General features: G+C 49.1%; 2 protein-coding genes across 6 annotated transcripts in view; one reads left to right on the top strand and one right to left on the bottom strand.

The window, feature by feature from the left end:
- Window positions 1-20367, top strand: part of STUM (stum, mechanosensory transduction mediator homolog) — a 135882-nt gene that overhangs the window by 39674 nt on the left and 75841 nt on the right. For 2 of the 3 annotated variants that reach the window (XR_007889169.1, XR_007889168.1), the window contains exon 3: window positions 212-1202. Coding sequence is in view for 1 of the 3 variants with exons in the window: in XM_051616154.1 (XP_051472114.1) it covers window positions 212-246 (35 nt within the window). In the remaining 2 variants the exon portion in view is untranslated. Of the gene's footprint in view, window positions 1-211; window positions 2710-20367 lie in introns of those variants that run through there. The other variant, XM_051616154.1, reaches the window with a different exon arrangement.
- Window positions 14842-20367, bottom strand: part of ITPKB (inositol-trisphosphate 3-kinase B) — a 104682-nt gene continuing 99156 nt past the window's right edge. For all 3 annotated transcript variants that reach the window (XM_051616150.1, XM_051616152.1, XM_051616153.1), the window contains 2 exons: window positions 19716-19787; window positions 14842-17221 (listed from right to left, as the gene is read on the bottom strand). In XM_051616150.1, coding sequence (XP_051472110.1) covers window positions 17006-17221; window positions 19716-19787 — 288 coding nt within the window. In that variant the 3' untranslated portion in view covers window positions 14842-17005. The remainder of the gene's footprint in view (window positions 17222-19715; window positions 19788-20367) is intronic.

Below are 20367 nucleotides of genomic sequence, written 5' to 3'. Positions count from 1 at the left end.
GGAAGGTGGCTGCAGCCTGAGGCTGCATGGGCAGGAGTTGGCTGAAGCAAGGCAGGGCTGCTTGCAGCTCTGAGCCTGCCCTGGGCAGCCCCAGTTCTCCCACATGGTTTGCTGTTCCTGGTAAATCAGGCTCGTGCCTTGTTCGAGCCCCGCTGAGGTTCCTTGATAGGAATTAACACTAATCATATTCCCCTCCACTCCCTCCTCACAGGCTACAAGGAACAGGGGATCCCACAACAGCTGTAGTGGCTGGGACAAGTATGGTCAGAGAAACACAGCAAGAGATTTCCTTTGGCCACTGTGGGCCACGGACCTTCTCACTACCCTTTGTCTTTCTTCTTCTTCTTCTTCTTCTTTTTGTTTTGTTTCCTTCTGTTTGAACCCGGTTCACCTGCCTGTCCAGTGGAGCGGAGGTGTAGAGCACCTGACGGAGACTTGCACTGATCCCATTGAGCAGTGGAGATGGGGCAAGGATGGTGCCCAGGGTTAGGACTGGCCCTGGCCAGCACAAGGAGGAGGGTGCCAGGAGGCGACAGCACTGGTGAAGGTGGCACCTGGGCAGGCAGCTGAGCTGGGGGAATGGGAGATGCTTCTTTCCCTCTCCACCCAGGGGGAAGCAACTGAAGATGTTTTGCCTCCTTTTTACGCTCACTGTTAAAGAAAGCCGGCTTTGAACCTCAAATGCCAAGGAGCTACTAATAGATGTATGTACAATATGTAAAAGCAAACTTCTCCCCTGCACCCTGAGAGTCTCTCCTTGACTGCTTTGCAGTAGCAGAGGGCTCAGCCCATCCTCCTCTGCTGTCTCTGTATATATGATGCTCAAAGAAGCTCTGTCCTTCCAGATGTCGTGAGAAATGTGCTCGCTGTAAATTGTATTGTGCTGCTGAACTGTCTGGGGCCATCCCCTGCTTCCACCTGCTGGCACCATGTAAAGACCAGACCTCTCACCAGTCCCTGAAAAAACTTTATTTAGCAAGGGACTGGTGCCCTGCAGCTCATTGCCTCTACAGTGGTGGGCACAGCCACATGCCGCCAAAATCTTCTAGTGTACAACAATACTGGGGGAGCCAAAACCAAAAAAAAACTGAGGCTTTTCCTCCCCTCCCCTTGAAGGGCCTTGGCAGAAGCATCTCTGTACTTTGGAAATGGATCCTGTGTGCTCCTGGCTGAAGCAAAATCCCTGCTCTGCTTCCCCTGGGGTAAGTGCCCAAAGCTCAAGGATGATGACCTGGTGCTAACCAGGTGTTCAGTAGCAGTTGTGGTCAACAAGCCCATGGCCAAATGGGTCAAGGCTATGTTTTTGAGGTTTTAACACGCCATGTGCAGAGCTAAATTTGGCAGCCAGGCAGAGTGATTACTCTGATCCTGGGTGAGAGGAGGGGGAGAGGAGCTCAGCTGGGGAGACCTGGTGGCAGCAGCTGCTGCTTTTCCACACCAAAAAGGTGATGGGAGAAGCCCTGCCTAAAAAGGTCCAAACCAGGCTACTGCTCTTGCCCAGAGAGGGTCCTCTCAGTGAGAGGAACTTCGCACAAATCCACTGCCAAAACTGGGACCCACTTGAGGGTGATGGAGTTGAGACTCACTTCCAGCCTGTTGCTCCTGCAGAGGTACCTGGTGGGCAAGAGTACAGCAGCAAATCCAGCTGCCCTACAAGCTCCCAGCCTCTCTAAGCATGGCAATTTGCTTTTAAGGCACATTTTCACTTTCCATGCAGAGCAGATCCTGTCAGTTAAAATAAATCCTGTTGCAAAGAGAGGTGAGAAGTCAAAGAGCATCAAGTGCCCCTGAGCATGTGTGTCTCCTTACCTGATCATCTGTAAATGTGCTGGCCCAGCTTCAAAAACACCCAGTTGTGTCCTGTGTTTAACTCTTATAGGCATCATAGGGGTACACTGAGGAGGGTGAAGGGGACCCCTGAGCCAGGCAGGGTGTCTGTGGGTGATTATCCCAGGGAGCTAGTGGGGTAGGAAGCTCCTTCAGTGTTTACACCAGTAGGAAACATAGTTTGGCCTCCCCATAGTCCCAGGTATTCTCCTGATGGCTGGACACCCTCTGGCTTTAGTGGACAACCTTTCTTCCTGGAAAATTTCATACTTGCCCAATGCCCTCACTTTGCTGTGAGCCTGTGGAAAGCTTCTGCCAGCTCATGAATTCCTCCAGTGCTAATGATAAAGCACAATCCTCAGTCCCAGCTAACCTGTGGTGGGACAGGATCTGTCCAAACCACACACATTAAGCCAGTGCAGGCAGCATAGTAGATGGCAAAATTTTTTCACCCTACCCTTTGACAATGGTGCACTATGAAAAGCTTTGGGCTGCCAGAACAGGAGAAGAGGTCAAAGTCAGGAGCCTTGGGAGCACCAGTGAGATGGTAGACTGCTGGCTTGAGCACTTCCCCTGATCTGTGCAGCCTTAATCAGAAGGGCAAATGGAACCTGTATAATAAGAATGCAAATTTGTAACACAAACAGCTCATCATATATTTTATCAAACCACACTTCAGCTGGGGTGGTGTATTTTGTAGACATTCCCTTTGTGCATGTGCAAGTACTACCTGGTGTTCGAGCACGGTGTGCATGCGCCAACATGCTCAGCTAAACCCCTGCAAAGCTGCACCAGCCCCGCTGAGCACATGTTCTACAGTGCCTATCATCTTTAGGAGATGTATGTTTAAACTGGCTTCTTGGTTAGCAAGAGGAGGGGGAGCAAACCAATATGAATTTGCAAAAGACCCTTCAGATTAAGTTTAAAGAAATATTTCACAGATTCTGGCCAAATATTAGCAGTAACTCCCAGCATCTTTAGATGAGACATCACTACCCCTGTTGTACAGCTGAGAAACAGTGAGATGCAGTAGGTTAAATTACCCAACTCCAAAGTAAACCCATGACAGAACCACAAGAATAACTCAGGCTGCATTTCTCTTTTCTTACACCCTAAACAGTGGTTCACACTGTTATGCTACTGCTATGCTGGTTTCTAGGCAGCCAGAAACAGGTATTTAGCAACTACCCTGGAACCCAGTGGCAGTAATGAGCTCAGCTTTTTTGGGCTGCTCCTCAGAATGCAAAGATCCATAACATGGTGCAGATGGGAAAGCTTCTCATTTGTAATTATAGCGGAAGACAGATGAAAACCATCAACTTTTAGAGGCATGTAAGCCACACAACACAGGAAGCAGTGAAGTGGGTTTCTTTGGAAGACATGCACCTGGTGGTGCTTTGTGTTAACCCAAGTGCTCAAGAGGAAAAGTGGTGCAGTAATCCTGCCACGGTGCTGTGCTGCAGCGAGGTGTGGTTACCTCTCTGTATCAAGGCTTACAAGACAGCAGCACTTTGAAAAAAATCAACTAGTAGGTCAGTGGTGTAAAGATGAAACCCAAAAGAAATCTGACAACTGTGTTAAAGCCAAGGGATGAGTTCCTCAAGATTACCATTGCCACAGCAATCACCCAAAGGATTTCTGCTCCTGCAGTTAAACAATTTCAACTGTCTTTGACCGTTTCTACCGAAAGGACCAGTTAAGAGGGTGGCTGCTTAATGACCTGTGCTGCAGCATCTGCAGCTCTGGCTTGCAGGACCGTATGGATGTTACAGAAGTGAATTTCAGCACTTACTGTGAGACAGAGAAACTCTGCTCCTTCATTTCCCACCTGGAAGAATAAGGGGTAAATAGGATACTTACCAGGAGCAAACAGGGAATCAGTAGCACAGCTGGAAAACACCTTCACAAGCTACTGCTATGATCCATGGGAACTCTTTTTTCTGGTTTATAATTAGTCATCAAGCCACCAAACAATTTTTTAGAACAGCTACACCAAGCGTGATGACCAAGAGCAATGGTTACCCCCACATTTGTCAAAACAGAACAGCCGATTCAAGAGCAAACTGCTGTGGCCATGGGATGGATGTGAAGGAGCCTTAACAGAGGCCGATAGGTTTTATTAGGCTATCTGGTAGAGCTGTTGAAAAGAAACCTGGCAAAGTCTTTGAGTGAAGAAGCTCTGAAACAGGAGCAGCCAAATGTGGCTTAAAAAGAACTTGTTCTGGTGCATGTGAAGATGCATTCACTTTTAGAAGATGCATTTAAGCTTTTTGTGGACAGGCAGTGCAGGAAGTCTTAGTCTGGGGAGGGTTAAACAAGTTGACATTTTCACTGGGCATTAAATCACCAAAAGTCATGTCTCCTGTTGCATCAGATGTTGGATTGGCAGCAGATGCCCCATCCCAGACACCCAGCACCTGTACAAAAGGTCCCCTGGAAGCAAAAAGTGGTAGAAATATCATGGCCAGGGTTTTGCTGGCTTCTCTGACCACATTTGGTGCTGTCTGTCCCCTTGCTCTTGTGAGGATGGGAGAACTCGATTAGCTGAATAAGACCTTATATGGAAATGCTGCCTTCTCTGGGACTGCCATGGGTCTCCAAGAGCATCACTTTAGTTATATCTGTGTGCTGGCTACGTTTATTGCAGGAGGGAGTTTGACACTGGCAGCACTGTGCAGGAGAGGTGCAGGTCTTATAATTTACTTTCAGGTTTTGGTCTATAATATTTTTTCTTATTTTTGACCTGTCAAATTGGTGAAGCCAAGAAAACAGCCAATGCATTACTCTGGAGACTCCCAATTCCATCCAAAGGAACAAATAAGGACTAAAGGCCTTATTTCTGCCTGTTGTGGGGATATGCTGAATTGGTTTTAATTAGCACCACATGGATTCACACTCTCTGCTGTAGGACAGGAGCAACTTTATAGATCGGCTTTGCTACCAGGTAGCAAGCACCAAATTGCATTTTCCCCCTTTTGTGCTGCTGCAGTAATAGTGATGATAAAAAACTCTTTTTCCAATAGTCCTGATTAAAACCAGCACTCCCAAGTTCCCTCCAACTACAATGTGAACAGCAGCATACTCTTGGGCAATGGGGAGTCCTGAGGCTGGTTTCAGAGCTCATCATGACAGGGAGATGGGGATACAGTGAGCTTGGAGGCTGAGCCACAGGGCAGGGCTGGGGAAACCAGAGGGGACAGATGAGATTTCAAGCCCTAATGGTTACAAGGGGTCTGCTCAGTCCCATCTTTAATACCATACACACACACTCTCTGACTTGTTTTTCCTCCTCTCATATGAGACCAGAGCTTTGTGCCAGGGACAGACTAAGCAGAGTCCATCACCTCAAAGGGCTCCTAGGGAACCCATGGTGGGGAAGGTGGCAGCAAGCAGGAGGTATGTGCATGGTGGCCACAAGTCATGCACAGATGAGAAGAGCCACGCAGTGAAGACACAGCTACAAGTGCTAATTTGGTGCTTTCTGCCATCAGTAACACTTTCTCTTTAGGGCCAAATCATTCATCCAGCAATTTAATGCCGCTGTCCAGAGCGCAGCAGAGGGAGGCCACCCATTCCAGAACCCCTACCAACACCCTGCAGGGATGGATAACTCACCCCTGGCTTGCAGGAGCCATGCCATGCTGCAAGTGCCCACCATGCCGTGCTGTCCTGCACCACCACTGCAGACCAAGCCCTGCCTCCTCACCAGCCACAGCCAGCCAATGCTTGGTCTGGTTGAAGGTGCGTGGCACCAGGCTAACCCAGCATCACCTTCTGCTTTATAAATACAGGTGTTTTGAGTGCAAGTTTTACAGCTGGATAGCAAAAGTAAGTAATGAAGTATAAATGCAATTGCTTCATCCCCATCTGCCAGAGACACGGTATTTTTTGCTGCTCTTTCCTGATTGTAAAAAACAGGTTTCTCAAAAAAAGGGCTTTAGTGAAATAGTTCCTTGGTACTTGAACCCAGCAAGGCTGAACAGCTGATTTACTCCTCAGTGGAAAGCAGTTCCAGGTAGGAACCAAACCAAATGTCTTTTTGAAATTTGTGACCATTTGTAAACCAGTTTCATTCTGGGTCAGCCCAACCATTTCAATGCAGAGCATGCTGACATTTTTTCTCAGTGCACTAGTGTCACCAAATCTGTACTCCCTGTGGAAAAGTTGTAGTCAGCTTCCATCCTCCCAGCCCTTTGCCTGCCTGGCCATGCTGGCCACAGTTGACTGCATCATTCTTGGCCATGGTACATGTTCCCTGCAATACCAGCCGGGAAGGCCAGCAGAGCTTTGTGCTGGGAATAGCTCTGATGTGGAGCTGTGCCATGGGAAGTGTTAGATGTGCCAGGTACCTCCATCGGTGCCACATCCTTTACTTCCCAAGATAAAGCCACATGTTCCTCCCCACATGCGGGGACTGGCACACATTTTATTAAGGATCTTTCAATTCTGCTGGAAATTGCCCCTTGCTGTAGTCTTACTGTGACACAAGGGATATTATGCCAGGCTCCATGGACAGCAAGCTGAAGTGTCACAGTCTCATTATTCTTCAGAGGGCTGTTTTATCCCACCCTTGCCTTTCTTCCTACTTGTTTTGGGATGACCCTGCAGTCCATGTACATGCATACACTCCAGCCAGAATGTATTTTATTATGAGTCAACCCAAACTGCATTACAACCCAAACTGTCAAGAGTTCATTGACATTTAGAGCCCAGACACAAGAAGAGCTATAAGCTTGGCTAGATCCTATATTCTGCCCAGTCAGAAGCAATGGCTTCTCCCATGTGCTTGCTAACCACGGCACAATAACACATCCCTGTATTTTCTAGCTGACTCTTTTTCATACTCTCACACACAATGCACTTGCAAGTGGAGCTGCAATTTATTTTCCAAACTGGTACTCAGCATTTCCATCCCCCTGTGAGACCAGTGTACTGTAAAACCCTAGGTGACAGTGGCACCAGCTGAACCAGGGTTAGTTACAGCAAATCCCAGAGGAGCCTTTACCTCCCATGTGCTGTCTGTCCTTCCTCCTCTTGTCATTGTTACATATAACTACAGCCAGGCAAAAAGTCAGGTCTTCTTCCCTTGCACCCACCTACCAGCCATCCCATCTCCTCTACCGAATGGTGCAGGGGGATATGAAGGCTTCACATAAACACCAAGACCAACAAGGGGAGAGTAGCTCAGTCTATCTTCCAGCACTAAGGATGCTTCTGGCAGGCAGGTCAAAGGAAGTAGCACATTTAGGCTTGGGATCAAGACAGGGGCTAACCTCCACCGGCACTGCCTGGAGGCAACCACAGCACTTCCCCACATACCCAGCAAGCAATCCCACCCTGACCTGCACCCCGCCTTTCCACCCAACACACACATACAGACACAGGCACTGCTCCATAGGCTGGGAGTGGGATACATTGTCTGTTGCTGGCTTGAGTCCACGTTTTCCTTGGTTTTGGTCTTGCTTGGGTGTACTGGGTTATTCCACCTTAGGAAAGGGGGGACAGGTGCACACCCACCTCTACTGTTTGCAGCCCAAAGGTGAGCCCACCCTTCATTTTTGCGCCAGAGCCCAAACTGAGGGGTTACAGACGACCATTTATACGCCTATTTATATTGCTGAGTATTGGATTGTGACTTGCTGTGTTTTGATACTGTGGATTTTATTTTTTAAAGTTAAATACATTCTATTGCTGGACAGCTGGAACAAAATGCAGAGTCTCTTTATATAACCTGGAAAAACCCCATCAGCCCTGGATCAAAATGGGTCTTTTCTTATCCTGCCAGCTGGGTGGTGGTGAAGAGCATCCAGTAGACACCAGCCCACACCTACATCACCTGAGGAGAGGAAGCAAGGGCCAGGGTATAGCTTTCCTAAGGAATTAATAACCTAGAGCCTTACAGGGGATCACAAGGTTCCACAAGCAGCTTGTCCAACATGAACTGTCCTGTGTGCAAGAGAACTTACACTCCCCATCCCAGCCCCTCAGGAAAGCAAGGGCTGCAGCCATCACCCCATTTTTAGTTCAGGCAGCATTCCCAGGGGATAGGTTTCAGATGCTCCTGGGGTGCGTGCAGCTCTGCTGGGAAAGGGGTCACCCACTTGCACCATCAAAACCCCAAATTCTTGGAGGGCTGCCACACTCACACAGGTGTTGGCAGGCTTCAGGATTTCTATGCACTGCAGTGGGACTGCGTAATCCCTGCATGCCCTGCAGCCCACAACAGACCATCATCTGCTGCTGCCCAGGGTGGTTTCCTCCCCACTGCAGCGCTTTGACTCACCCTCCCTCCCTGGTGGGAAGGGGGAAGGTGGCACCATGGCACAGGACTCTGTGGCATCTGCTCCCCACCCTTTCCTGGCTCACAGCCTTTCGAACAGGCAGGACTGGAATGCAGAGGGAGCCTGGCAGTACAGAGGGGAGAGGGCTGGTGGAGGAGGTGAAAGATGTCTAGGAGGAAATTATTGAATCATTTTATTTCAGAAAGACCTTTAAGACCATCAAGTCCACCCACCTCACTACAACCTTTCATAAGGTCTCCCCTCAGCTTCTCTTTCTCCAAACTGAACAGCTGCAGTTCCCTCAGACCCCCTTCATAAGACTTCTGCTCCAGACCCTTCACCAGCTTTGTTGCTCTTCTGTGGACACACTCCAACACCTCAATGTCCTTCTTGTAGTGGGGGGCCTAGAACTGCATACAGTACTTGAGGTTTGGCCTCACCAGTGCTGAATACAAGAGGGACAATCACTTCCCTGCTCCTGCTGGCCACACTATTTCTGACACAAGCTAGGATGCTGTTGGCCTTCTCGGCCACTTGGGCACACTGCTAGCTCATATTCAGCTGGCTGTTGACCAACACCCCCAGGTCCTTTTCTACCTGGCAGTTCTCCTGCAGCTCTTCCCCAAGCCTGTAGCACTGCATAGGGTTGCTGAGACACAGGTGCAGGACCCAGCACTTGGCCTTGTTGAGCCTCATAAAATTGGCCTTGGCCCATAGATCCAGCCTGTTCAGATACCTCTGCAGAGCCTTCTTGCCCTCAGGCAGATAAACTGTGCCCACAATACTTGCCCTGCACAGCCCCAAACACAAGGAGAGTTGTTTGGAGATAGAGCTTGAGGTATTAAAGTGTGCTTATCCGTGTCTCTGAATTGCCAGCACAACGCAATTCTCCTCCTGTTTGCATGGGCTCATGCAGGAGGAGCAGCAATACACCCATGCCAAGTGTGGCGCTGCAGAAATGGGAGAGAGCACCCAGGCAGTGAGGCTGGGGGTCATAGCCCTCAGGAAGGTGACAGCATGGATCCTGCTTCATCCACCCTTGTGAGCGGTGCCCAGCACAGACCATCAGGGAGCCACCTGAGCAGGGTGAGTCCTGCAGGACCCGGCCGCAGGGGGTAACAACCCGCAGAGGAATTGACACCCCTCTGCCAGGCTGTGGGGACAGCTCCATGCACCTGGTCATAATCAGAAGAACAGGGGTGGGGGAAGGACACAGACTGCTGCTTGCAGCTTGGCAAGACAATCAGCTGCAGCAAGAGCATCAGAAGCAGTGAGCCCACCGGGGACCAGCCTTGGTAACAGAGCAGCACAGGACGGCCCTTCCAAGCCATGAGGCAGGGCGAACAGGGTGGCAGATCCAGCCTGGGGGCCTTCAACAGAACTTAGGGAGACAAGCTCAGATTTAGTGCAAGGCCAGTGAAGAAGGCTCGCACCCCATGGCTACAAATGATCTGGTAGGTGAAGCAGAAAGCTCCATTTCATTTGCCACATATTTCTATTTAGGCTTTGCCCCTCAGCATGTGAAGAGCTTCAGGATGAAAACTGGTACATAGTATTATGATACTATCAATACACCAGTGCAGACACACCATCACATTGCAAATCAACTAGAGAGACCTGGGATAATTATCTTGAAGAGATTTCTCCAAAGCCCTGTTAATGCAAACTTTTCAGAAGACAGAAAAAATAATAACAAAAAAAATCACACAAATGAAAGTATAAACTTTCATTATAGTGTGGAGTTTAGTGAAGACACATAACCAATGGGAAAACTCCCCATGCCTTATCGTCATCCAAGCATTGTCACGAAAATGGGTCTTTCTCTCACCCAGAGGAACAAGCATCTTCAGCAGTTTTTCAGCTCTGCAGGCTGCTGACACCCATGTCCCAGGGAGTGCTCTGGCATTAGGAGGCAGAAATCTGGGAGGTTAAAAGAGGCAGAAGGGCAAGAGGTGATGCGGACACCCTGCAGCTTCTGCTGGCTCCTCAAATGGGCAGCAATACCAGCTCTGCTAGAGCAGACACCAAAATCCTCATTCTGAGAGCAGCCTTGAAGCCAGACAACGCCATCACCCAGAAACCCAGAGAATGGGATGACCAGTGGGTTTCTGGGGCACTTACCCCACAAAACACTGGCCCTTGCCAGGAGACCGCAGCTGGCAAACCTCGAGACCCTGAAGAGCTAGAGATGCCCAACACAGTCCTGCTCTGCTCTTCTTCAGCATCCTGTGGGTGTGCAGAAGCCAGAACAAAACCACTCCTGACTTCAGCCCCAGGACATGGCCAAAGCCCATGACTGCTCTGCTCCAAGCCCCACATTGCATCCCTGGGCAGATCAGCACCAGGCCAGCCACCTCCTCCATGCCATGCAGCCCCAGGGAAGGCACATGGCCACCATACACATCTCACCCTGATTTCAGGTGCAAACTGGCCCATTCCCAACAATGCAAGAGCAGAACCTGCACAGGTGCCTTCACAGCACAGCTCCTCCCAACCCCCTGCAGCAGGAGCCTGCAGGCAGTGCTGGTGCCAGCAGAGATTTCTTCACTAGTCCTTGGCATGACAAGCTCTGGCTCCAGCCAGTAGCCTGGACGGTGGCAATGGCTGGCTGACACAGAGCAGCTTGCTGCTACATAAAAACCAATACAATCTGGATCTTTTTTCACCACCACACACTATGCCAAACAATATTTTAAACACTGAGCTGCTTCAGCTCAAGAGATAGCGGAATTAAAGGCAAAGACTGCTCCAAGGCCTCTTCTGCTTCTTCCCCAATTGGAAAAATTCTTCTATGAAACAAATATCCTGGAGGTCTAATTTTAGAAAAAGGCTGTTTCTGCTGGTCCTGGCTGCCATGTGTCCTTGCCTTGATCAACTTGGTTCCTCAGGTCTGCTCTCTCCTATCCCAAACCCTCCAGGGCAGGTCATCCACAGGAGATAAGGGGTTGTGGTAAGCAAGTGCAACCAGGCAACCTGGCTGCTAGTGACATAACAGATGGTCACAGGTTTTTAAGGGGTGAGCCTTGGTCTCAGGCCAGCCAGATAAGCACCAAATTCCAGGCTTAAATTCTGTTTATTCAGAGGCCTGCCACCACTGAGCAGCCAGCCTGGGCAGCATTTGGGCAGAAACCAGTGGGGGCAGCAGTAGTGGCCAGCAGCGGTCAACCCTGCAGAGACATCACATGAGGGCCCTGGCAGGCTCTGTGCTCAGCATACTATAACCTGCTCTGCTGACACTGCTGCTCACTGTCTGGATATCACCAAGTAAGATCAGGTATCCCTGCACCCCACTGCTCCTCTGAGCAGGCACAGGAGGGATTTTACTAGTGCCAGTTTCCAGCAGAGATGGGCAGGTGCTGTACCTGAAGCTATGGCAAATCATTGCAAGGGGCTGCCTGCCTTCACATGGTGTTAGCAGCCTGCAGCACCCTTCCCACAGGTACCTTCTCCCCCTCACTCTTTTGGAGGCATAAAAAAGAATGAAATGTGAATTTAGCACTTGCAAATAATACTGCACTGACAGCACTGCAGCTGGCAAAATTTTTTAGCTGCGGATCCTTTACAACAGGGAATCACATCTGTAGTATCTCTCTGCTTTGCTTCTACAGACTTGTGTTGCTTTTCCTTCTTTCATTCCCTTATCCAACCCAAAGCCCATCTTTGCAATAGAGGTAGCTGTTTGTGTGTGTCCCTGCAGGACTCTTATTAGGTAAAGCAGCATATAAAATCTCTTGGAGCAAAAGCACTTCCTGACAGGGGTGGCAGTTGTTAGAAATCCAAGTATTTGCTTTTTGCTTTCTGGCTCTGGTCAGCAGTTTGAGTAAATAATTTTGTGCCTCTGTTGCCATTCATGCTTCTTTGGTGGTTTCAAGTGTAAGATTTTTGCATTAGGGAAAGTGTGTTTTAACACACTGGTAATAGAGAGAGGGGAGGAAGCTGACCCCCAGTCCTCCAGAACTGACATTATTAATATACACTGGACAAATGGCAGAAGATATAAAGTCCCAGAAATCATCAGCCCCAGCAGCAGAATGAGCTGCTGAGGCCCCAGACTTACATTTGCCACAGTCTCCTCCAGTGCTGTTCTGAGTGGAATTTACTCGGGAGCCTCCTCCGCAGTATTTCTGTTCATAGCAGCCTCAGCAGCAGCTCTCCTGTGCTATCTGGCTGCTCCGGGGTGGAAGCACAGCTTACAGAGGGGAGGGAAAGCCTGTCAGTATAAAAGCAACACCAGCCCCTGGGACATCTTTCAGAGCTTCCTCACATGAAGGCTTCTTTGCTGTGCTTTAGTGCCTCACTTGTGGTGGGTCAGGGGACAGGACACAGGACATGGCAGCTCTGTGTTCCCAGCCCCACAGTGTGGATATGTGGACCAGGACCCTGGCCATGATGGGGCTGATCCCTAAAACCTCTGGGTGGGCATCTTGTGCTGCTTGTGGGAGTGTGTCTATGTTCATGGACTTAAAACCATGTGGGAAAAACAAAAACCAAACCAACACATACTACAGCAGTGCCATGCCCACTTTCCCTATGTGCAGCACCTTTTTTCTTTATTTTATTTTTTACACTTCACAATAACAAAAACGAAATGTTTGTTGGGTTTTTTTTAAAGCTGGGGAAGAGACCAAAGCTCAGACCCAAATGAGACAAGGGACTACAAGCCAGAAAGCTGGCCATCAGGGTGGCAGGGGCTGTCCTTCAGGGGGACAGGGTGCTGGCAGAGGGCCAAGCACGGAGAGGGCAGACATGCTTTCCCAGTCTCTCCTTCCCAGAAATATATGTCTCTACTCAGAAATAGGCTAAGGGCAACATGATGCTCTTCAGCCCCCTGCTCCAGTGGGGATCCTGGATGGAGCCACTTGGTGAGAAGAGGTTGAAGTAATTTTAATTACCCTCTGCCCCCCAGCTCCTAGTGGAAACCTCGACAGAGGACAAGTCCCAAAACTGCCGAGCGTGGGGGCAAATCCCAGACAAGTGACGGCCAGGGAGCAGGCAGGGACGGGGAGAGCATCCCGAACAGCCCCCGGGATGGTCGCTGCGCTGGCACCCCTCCCGCGGGGAAACGCACCCCTCTCCTGCAGGACCCGTCCGGGGAAGCCCGGGTTGGATTTCCTGCTCCTCTGTCCCCGTCTCAGGCTGCAGCCGGCCGCCGAGAGAGGGAGCACTGCCACCTCTCAGCCTGCCAGGGCAGCGCCAGGGAGTCGGGGCCCGGCCCCGCCGCTGCCAGGAGACAGCTCCCACCCCACGCGGGGTCGCCGCGAGGGGAGGCGGTGATCGGCGAGACGAGCAGGGCAAGTTTATTAAAATACGGAGGAAAGGAGCAGCCTGAGCATAAGTCGGTTTAGGGGTTAAAACTCAACATGAACCGTCCCCACCGAAACCTGGAGGGTACCCAGACACTACCCCCAACCTCCGCCCTCTCTGCCCAAACCAGCAGGACCCTGCAGCTGTCAGCCAGAGTTGCTGGGGCAGATCATAGAATGGTTTGGATGGGAAGAGATTTCAAAGATCACCTAGTTTTAATCCCCCTGCATGGAGAGGGTTGCTCAAAGCCGCATCCAACCCGGCCTTGAACACTTGCAGGAAAGGGGCAGCCACAACTTCCCTGGGCAATCTGATCCAGTGCCACACCACGCTCATAGTGAAGAATTTCTTCCTAATGTCTAACCTAAACCTAGCCTCTCCAGTTTGAAGCCATTCCCCCTCATCCTATCATTCTATGTCCTTGTAAAAAGTCCCTCCCTAGCTTTGTTGTAGCCCCTTCAGGAACTGGAAGACCTCCTGAGAGCCTTCTCTTCTCCAGGCTGAAAAACCCCAACTTTCTTAGCCTGTTGTCATAAAAGAGGGGCTCCAGCCCTCTGGATAATCTTTGTGGTCCTAGGCTGCTAAGCCTCCCCACAGATGCTGTCTAGTTGAGATTCTTATTCTTTATGTTCTAGTTTTGCATTTTAGGGTAGAGCCGGGTAAGTTTGGGAAGTTTTTGTTTTCCTGCACAGGTAGGAAGAGGATTCATGTAGGGATGAGACTCTCAGTGATCCCCAGGAACTGGAGCTATAAGTGAAACATTGGCTGTTAGTTATGATGCTGCAGGATGCTATCCTGGGACAGGCATCTGCTGTCCTGTACTTGTACAAACAACCAGGAGTGACTGGAGCTGCCTTCAGACCCTACAACCTGATTTCTCCTTCAATGGGGTTTTTTTGGTGGCCTTTGGACCCAAGAGCTCACTCTCAAACTGCCTGTGGTGTGGCTGAGAGGGAGATGAGCAGGGGAAGGGTGTGGCTGCATCAGACAGCTCTGATGCCCCAGGTGCTTTGATATCCTTGAGCACAGAAATCGCAGGGTGGCACTCGGAAACTGCTCAAGTGGGAGCAGCAACATAGTGCTCAGGAGAAACATAAAAACAAAAAAAAAAATTCCTGGTGTGGAGTTGCCTTTGGTGGGCTTCCCTGCAGAAGGGGGGATGGAGGAGCTTGGGTCCCTTCTGGGGGTGCCCCCTATGCAGCCCAGAGCCCCAGCTCTGCTCTCACCCTGCCCTGCTCTCTGCAAAGCCAGCTCCCGTTTGTCAGGATCTGTCCCCAGCACAGGGTCCTTCTCTATTCTTGCTTTCACACAGCACTGCTCTTGGTGTGTAACCAAAGCTGGAACCTGACCCCCTAAAAAATCAAAATGGACATGGACACCCAGGCTGCTGCAAGCTATGCAGGGGCAGACATGGACCGTACACCAGGCAAATGCTTCCCATATGCCTTTATTTGCAAAGTTACAGAATTTTTTTACAGGCACTGTGCGTTGGTGTTTCAGACCGGTTTGGATTTTTCTCTATTAACCAATGATCAAGGTGGGAGCGGGGAAAATCCCTCAGCAACCATTCCAGCCTCCACAAAGGCGTAAGACATCCAAGAGGAACAATCTGCTTCTTCTGAAGCCATGAAGCAAGGAATCTGGTTTATAAACAGGCTTAAAAAATAACATACATATATAAAAGCAGCTCGAAGCTAAAGTACAGCAATAACTGGTACATACCTATGCATATCTGTTCATACCCTTTCTCCAAAGCTGGAAAAGGGATGGTTTAAAAACTAAAAACATACTAAAAAAAAAAGAGAGGGACTTCATGCATTAAGTTTTAGTGTTTTGTGCAATTAAAATGGGATCAAAATAAATATAACAAAAATAACCCAACCTTTTCCACTACACTAATGGAACAGAGGCAAGTCTATTAAGGCACTTCCACATGGACTATTCTAGAAAGCTTGGCAAAGAGCTAATACAGTGCAACCACGTATAATGGCATCGGATGAGTTAATGACATCTGTCTGGTGAGATATGAACAGAGAAAAATTTTGGGAGACTTCAATCCTCAGGAAAGAGGCTGGAGCATGGCTGCAGACAGCTCAATGGCAAACTCCTCCTTATTGCTGCCAGGAGAAGGCCTCCCCCACCGAGGATGCTGGACCCACCAAATGATGGCAGAGGCGGGCGAGATGTGATGAGGGGTTTGGGGATGGGGTGGGTGAGGGATCTGTGGCTGCCAAGCTCCTGCACTGCCTCTAGCACTTGCATGCTCCTTCTGTCCTCAATGTGAGGGACTTGCCACCCTGCCCTGCAGCCTCCCCACCAGCCTTTCAACTGCTGACCTTTAGTGCACCAGCTCTGCCAGAAGCAAGCCATTTCATTCAAATGTTCCAGGAAGTTAAAAAATAGCCTCCACCCTAAATAGGGAACTGGGTGTTCTTGAGGGAGCAGGAGTGCAGAGGCTAAACTTGCAGCTGGAGCAGGCTGGGATGCCGGCGCCAATGAGTAGCAGCAGAGTCAGTCAGCTCTGCGGTGAAAAAAAGGGAAGGCACAGGGATGCCTGACCTCAACTCTGCTTCGTCAAAGACTACTAACCCAGCCACCTTGAAAGCTGCTTTGCTGTTGTAACCCTTCACCTGCCATTGATAAAAATTACATGCATGCTCCAGGTGGGAGAATCATTCTGGGCCAAGTGCAGGTATTCACAGCACTACCCCTACATATGTGCTTGGCTACTGCCAAACAAGACTAAGCAACCAGGATGGCTACATCATAGTAGTCTCTTATAAGCTGTTTTTCTCTCCCTCAGCCCTACCCAAAGTCTTAATTCCCTGTGGAGGGCTGGAGACCCCAGCTAAGGATGGCTGTAAGCAGCTCCTAGCAGGGAAACTGGGTCTCTAGAGAGGAGTTTGAACTATTACTCACCATACCAGTGCACCCAGCGTGGGGGAGGCAGGTGGGAAGCACTTAGCCATGGCCTGTGCCCAACCACATGGCCCCGCAGCAGGAGGGAAACCCTCGATACCCGGTGCCACCTGATAGTAACTAAGCAACCTCTATGGGATGTCTTGAACACAAAGAAAAAGCCAAATCTGCCCTTCTAGCATCATTTAAGGATTTGGTACAGCCAGTTCCCTAGGCTGAAAGGTGCTGGTAAAGACAATTAAAGGGCTCCCACCCCAGCCAAAGGGCCTTGGGCTTGGCCACTGAGCATTTTTGGGATACAGCTACTGATGCCAATGAAGGGAGAGGCTCCTTCGTCTAAAGGCTTTATCAAAATCAGGCAGCATAAGAGACAAAAGTGTAACAGGCAAAGTATATGCTTGCCTAAGCAACCCATTGGGCTGCTCCTGGCTGTGTGCTCTCACCAACTCTGCAAAACCAAGGTTTCAAGTTCAGCTTTTGTTCTGGCAGGTTAGCTCTCTATTTATGGGGAGGGAAAACAAAAGACAACCTAAAAAACCCCAACAAAACCATATTAAATAGGAAGAGTATAGCTTTCAAACGGGAAGGGCGAGGGCTGGAAAGTGTCTTGTAGTGCAGTTCAGAAGAGTCAGTCGGGACAGGCTGGGGGTAGTGGCAGAGTCGGACGTGCGGCTTTAGTGCAAGTCTTCATTCTGGGACAACTCTGTCAGGATCTGAATGAGGTTGTCCAGCCCCCAGAGGTAGCCATCCTCTCTGTTCCCTTCCACCCAGGGCACGTTGTGCTGGAGAACTTGTCCCTCTGGCAGTGGGGTAGTTTTCCCAAAGTCGATCATCCAGACTTTGGCCTGTTCCCTCTTGTCATGAATGAATAGGAGGGAGCTCCCGATTACCTGTAGAGAGGAGAGACCTGTTAGTGGTTCTCTGCTGCTCATTCTCAGCCAGCTTCAAGCCTTTCAGACACCTTATCTTAGGCTGCATTTGCATGAAATGATGCTGAGATTCTGCATGAGCTAAACCAAGTTCTGTGTGTTGCTGGCTGTGTTTGCACATGCAAGTTCAGACAAGCTGATTTACTTATACAAATCCCAGCTCTTGGCAGGAGAGGATCAGGAAAACATGGGTGTGAAAGACAGAGATGCCATTTTGGAAACTGAGTCAAGGTCACTGGGGAAGAAATGAGATTAATTAACCCAGCCTTCAGATGGGGATTTTTTTCCAAGGTTGGTTCTTTGTGACTGGCTTGTGCTATTCACACTCACCAGCCCTGCAGACATAACCACAGAGATGGGTACACTCAAAATACAAGTTACTTGCAATGGTCTGTCCCCTGCCTGAAACACTGCCCAACTGCATCCTGCTTACCCCTAGGATATCCTCCTAGCCCTCACAGTGCTCTGGGGATGCAAGTTACAGAGGAGCATGTACATGAATTTCCTTTTCCATGAGTTCACTCGGATGCATCTGCTTTGAAGGGCTCCTTCATATCCTAATAGGCCTTTGGGAAAATCCTATATCAAGTATTGGCCTGGGCAAGGCAATGGATGCATCTGGGAAGGTAAAGCACATTGTCTCTGATAGCTGCAGTCTCAACGCCTGTTGCAGCAAAACAAGACCTTTTGCTGAATGTGCTCCTCCGGTCGGCAGATTTTAACCGGTGGTACTACAGAAAAACACTGATGACCAAGCTTGAGAGCCATCCCAAATGATGATTACTTTCCAAATCATGTCCCATGTGCATGAATTGGTGGATTACAAACTCACTTGCCCCGACAGGACAAATAGGGACTGTGGTGACCAGATTGCAATAGCTATTAGCAGACAGGACGTGCTGAGAGCGAGGAGTGCCTCACAAGCTGTGCAGATACATGGAGGAGCATGGCCCTAGAGGCATCCAGCTGGTGTCAGCCCTTCAAATGGCAGCACTAAAGGTTACAGGGAGTCTCCCATGCAAATCAACAAGGTTTAGTATGAGGTTTGCCTTTAGATGAGGTTTTTAAATGGGAAGCATGTTCTGTTTGCAAAACCTATTATGGATTGACATTTTTGAGGAGACTTCCTCCGTCAGCGCATTGGGAAAACGTCCAGGTCCAGAGATATGTATTACTTCCCATAAATGTTTATCTTTAGCTCTTCTCCTTCTAAGCTCTTATAGCTTTCTCTTGGCCAGGCCAGAGCATTTTAACTATAAGGAGGAGTCTTTTGCTGATGTTCTTTACTTTCCGGTCCTGGGTTGCTGGATTCTCCTACAGCTCCTTGGAGGAGCCCCGCCTAGTGAGGGTCCCGTGGAGAGACACACAGAGCTTGGCAGACCTTCTGCTGTGCTTAATCTCAAAGTGGGACAGAAAGTCAAAGCTGCTGCTTTTTTAATTTTTAAGGGTTGGAAACTCCTTTTAAAACCCCCTTGAAAGGCTGTTTTGTTTTTGTGTTTTCAGTTGAAACTGGCATTTGGTTTCAGGGAGCATTTTGTTTCCCGTGTTGAACTGATCTGAAACCCTCAGTTTTGACATGTCCCTTCTAATTGCCTTACAGACCTGTCATCAAGCATAACCCCATCTCTCTCCAGCTCCCAGCATGACCTGCTGTTTGTGGGCAGAGTTAAGGTGGCTCACATAGCTCTGTCTGAGGGACTGTGGGCTCTGAAAGCTGTGGCTCCTGCTCCCTCTGAGTCAGGGGGTCCTATGAGGCTCTTCTGTCCATAGAAAACACGTGCCAAGGACACATGCTCTCATGTTTTATTAAGTAGGTGCAATAGCAAATACTCTTTAATGATGCTAAATCAATGCAATGGTTTCATTAAATTGTGGAGCATCCCAGTTCCCAATGAAACAGCCAAAAAATGTCATGCTTCCTTTTTGTTTTCCCACCAGAACTGAATTTTCACTGTAGAAAATGCTGGAGGAAAGTCCTTCTATGGGAAGAGTCCTGACTATGGTGTCCCAGCCAGCTCATCAAAGGCACCTTTGGCATGATCTGCAATGTACAGCTAATTCAAAGCCTTGTCTGATCACATGGAGGAAGTGGCTGCCAAGTGATACCTGATGTGCATTCAGACAGGCATTTCCTTCCAGAAAACCCATATACTGTTACACAAAGAATTTTTCCCAGTCATAAACCCATCAGCAGTCTAAATTCCTTCTAGATCACTTTTAATCTGTATCAATCCTGGTTTTCAGTAGATTTGAACCCATGATTCATTAACTTTCTATCAGTCATCAGCTGTATTTCCAGATAAGTATTAGGATAAATAGGGAAATGAAAATATAAGAATACATTCAAAATTGTAGAAATTTACACCCTCTGACTTTGGCTTCTCTTGTCTCGTTGGACAAGCTGAGATTAAACTGTTTGCATTTCCAGGCAGATCTATCTAAACATGAGTATTACCTCATGGCACTTGAAGAATGGGGATGTCTCCAAGGTAGCACGGATACCCTTCAACCGGTTAAGGTAACTGTTCTGCAATTACAAAAAAAACACAAAAAACAAAAATAAAGCAAATTAGTGATGCAGGAACCCTGAATAAAAACTAATGCATGGGGCAGACAGGAAAGTGACCCCTCCTGGCATCCTTTCCATATGTTTGCATGGAGAGATGCTGGGGGTGTCCCTCAGCCACCCTGTATTCAGCATCGTCCCACAGACCTGTCCCCTGGGAGGGTGTCCCCTCTTTTTTGGGATCCACTTATCCTTTTGACCTCCACGGCATCCTGTGAGTTCCTCTGGCTCCCAAATATTAGTGAGCACATTTGCTTTTGCTGAACCTGTGATTTCTGTATCCGTGCTGCTCTCGAGGAAGAGCTAATTCAGCAGCCACTGCTGTGCATGCATGGCCAGGCTGCTTTTTTCTCTCACCTGCATTCTTTTTAATAGGTCAGCCTTTCACCTCATCTGTCATTTTATCACTCAGTCAGTCAAGTGTCATGAGACACTTCTGTAATAACTCCATATCAGCACTTCTGTAAATTCAGCAACATAGGTGGAAGTGCTTTCACACCAATCAGCACTCAGGGGATGACCCATGTGTCCATTCAAGCAT

Source organism: Apus apus, chromosome 3, assembly GCF_020740795.1.
Source record: "Apus apus isolate bApuApu2 chromosome 3, bApuApu2.pri.cur, whole genome shotgun sequence".
NCBI classification, from domain to species: Eukaryota; Metazoa; Chordata; class Aves; order Apodiformes; family Apodidae; genus Apus; species Apus apus.
The sequence above is the reverse complement of the archived record's forward strand: the minus strand, read 5'-3'. Positions and strand labels throughout refer to the sequence as shown.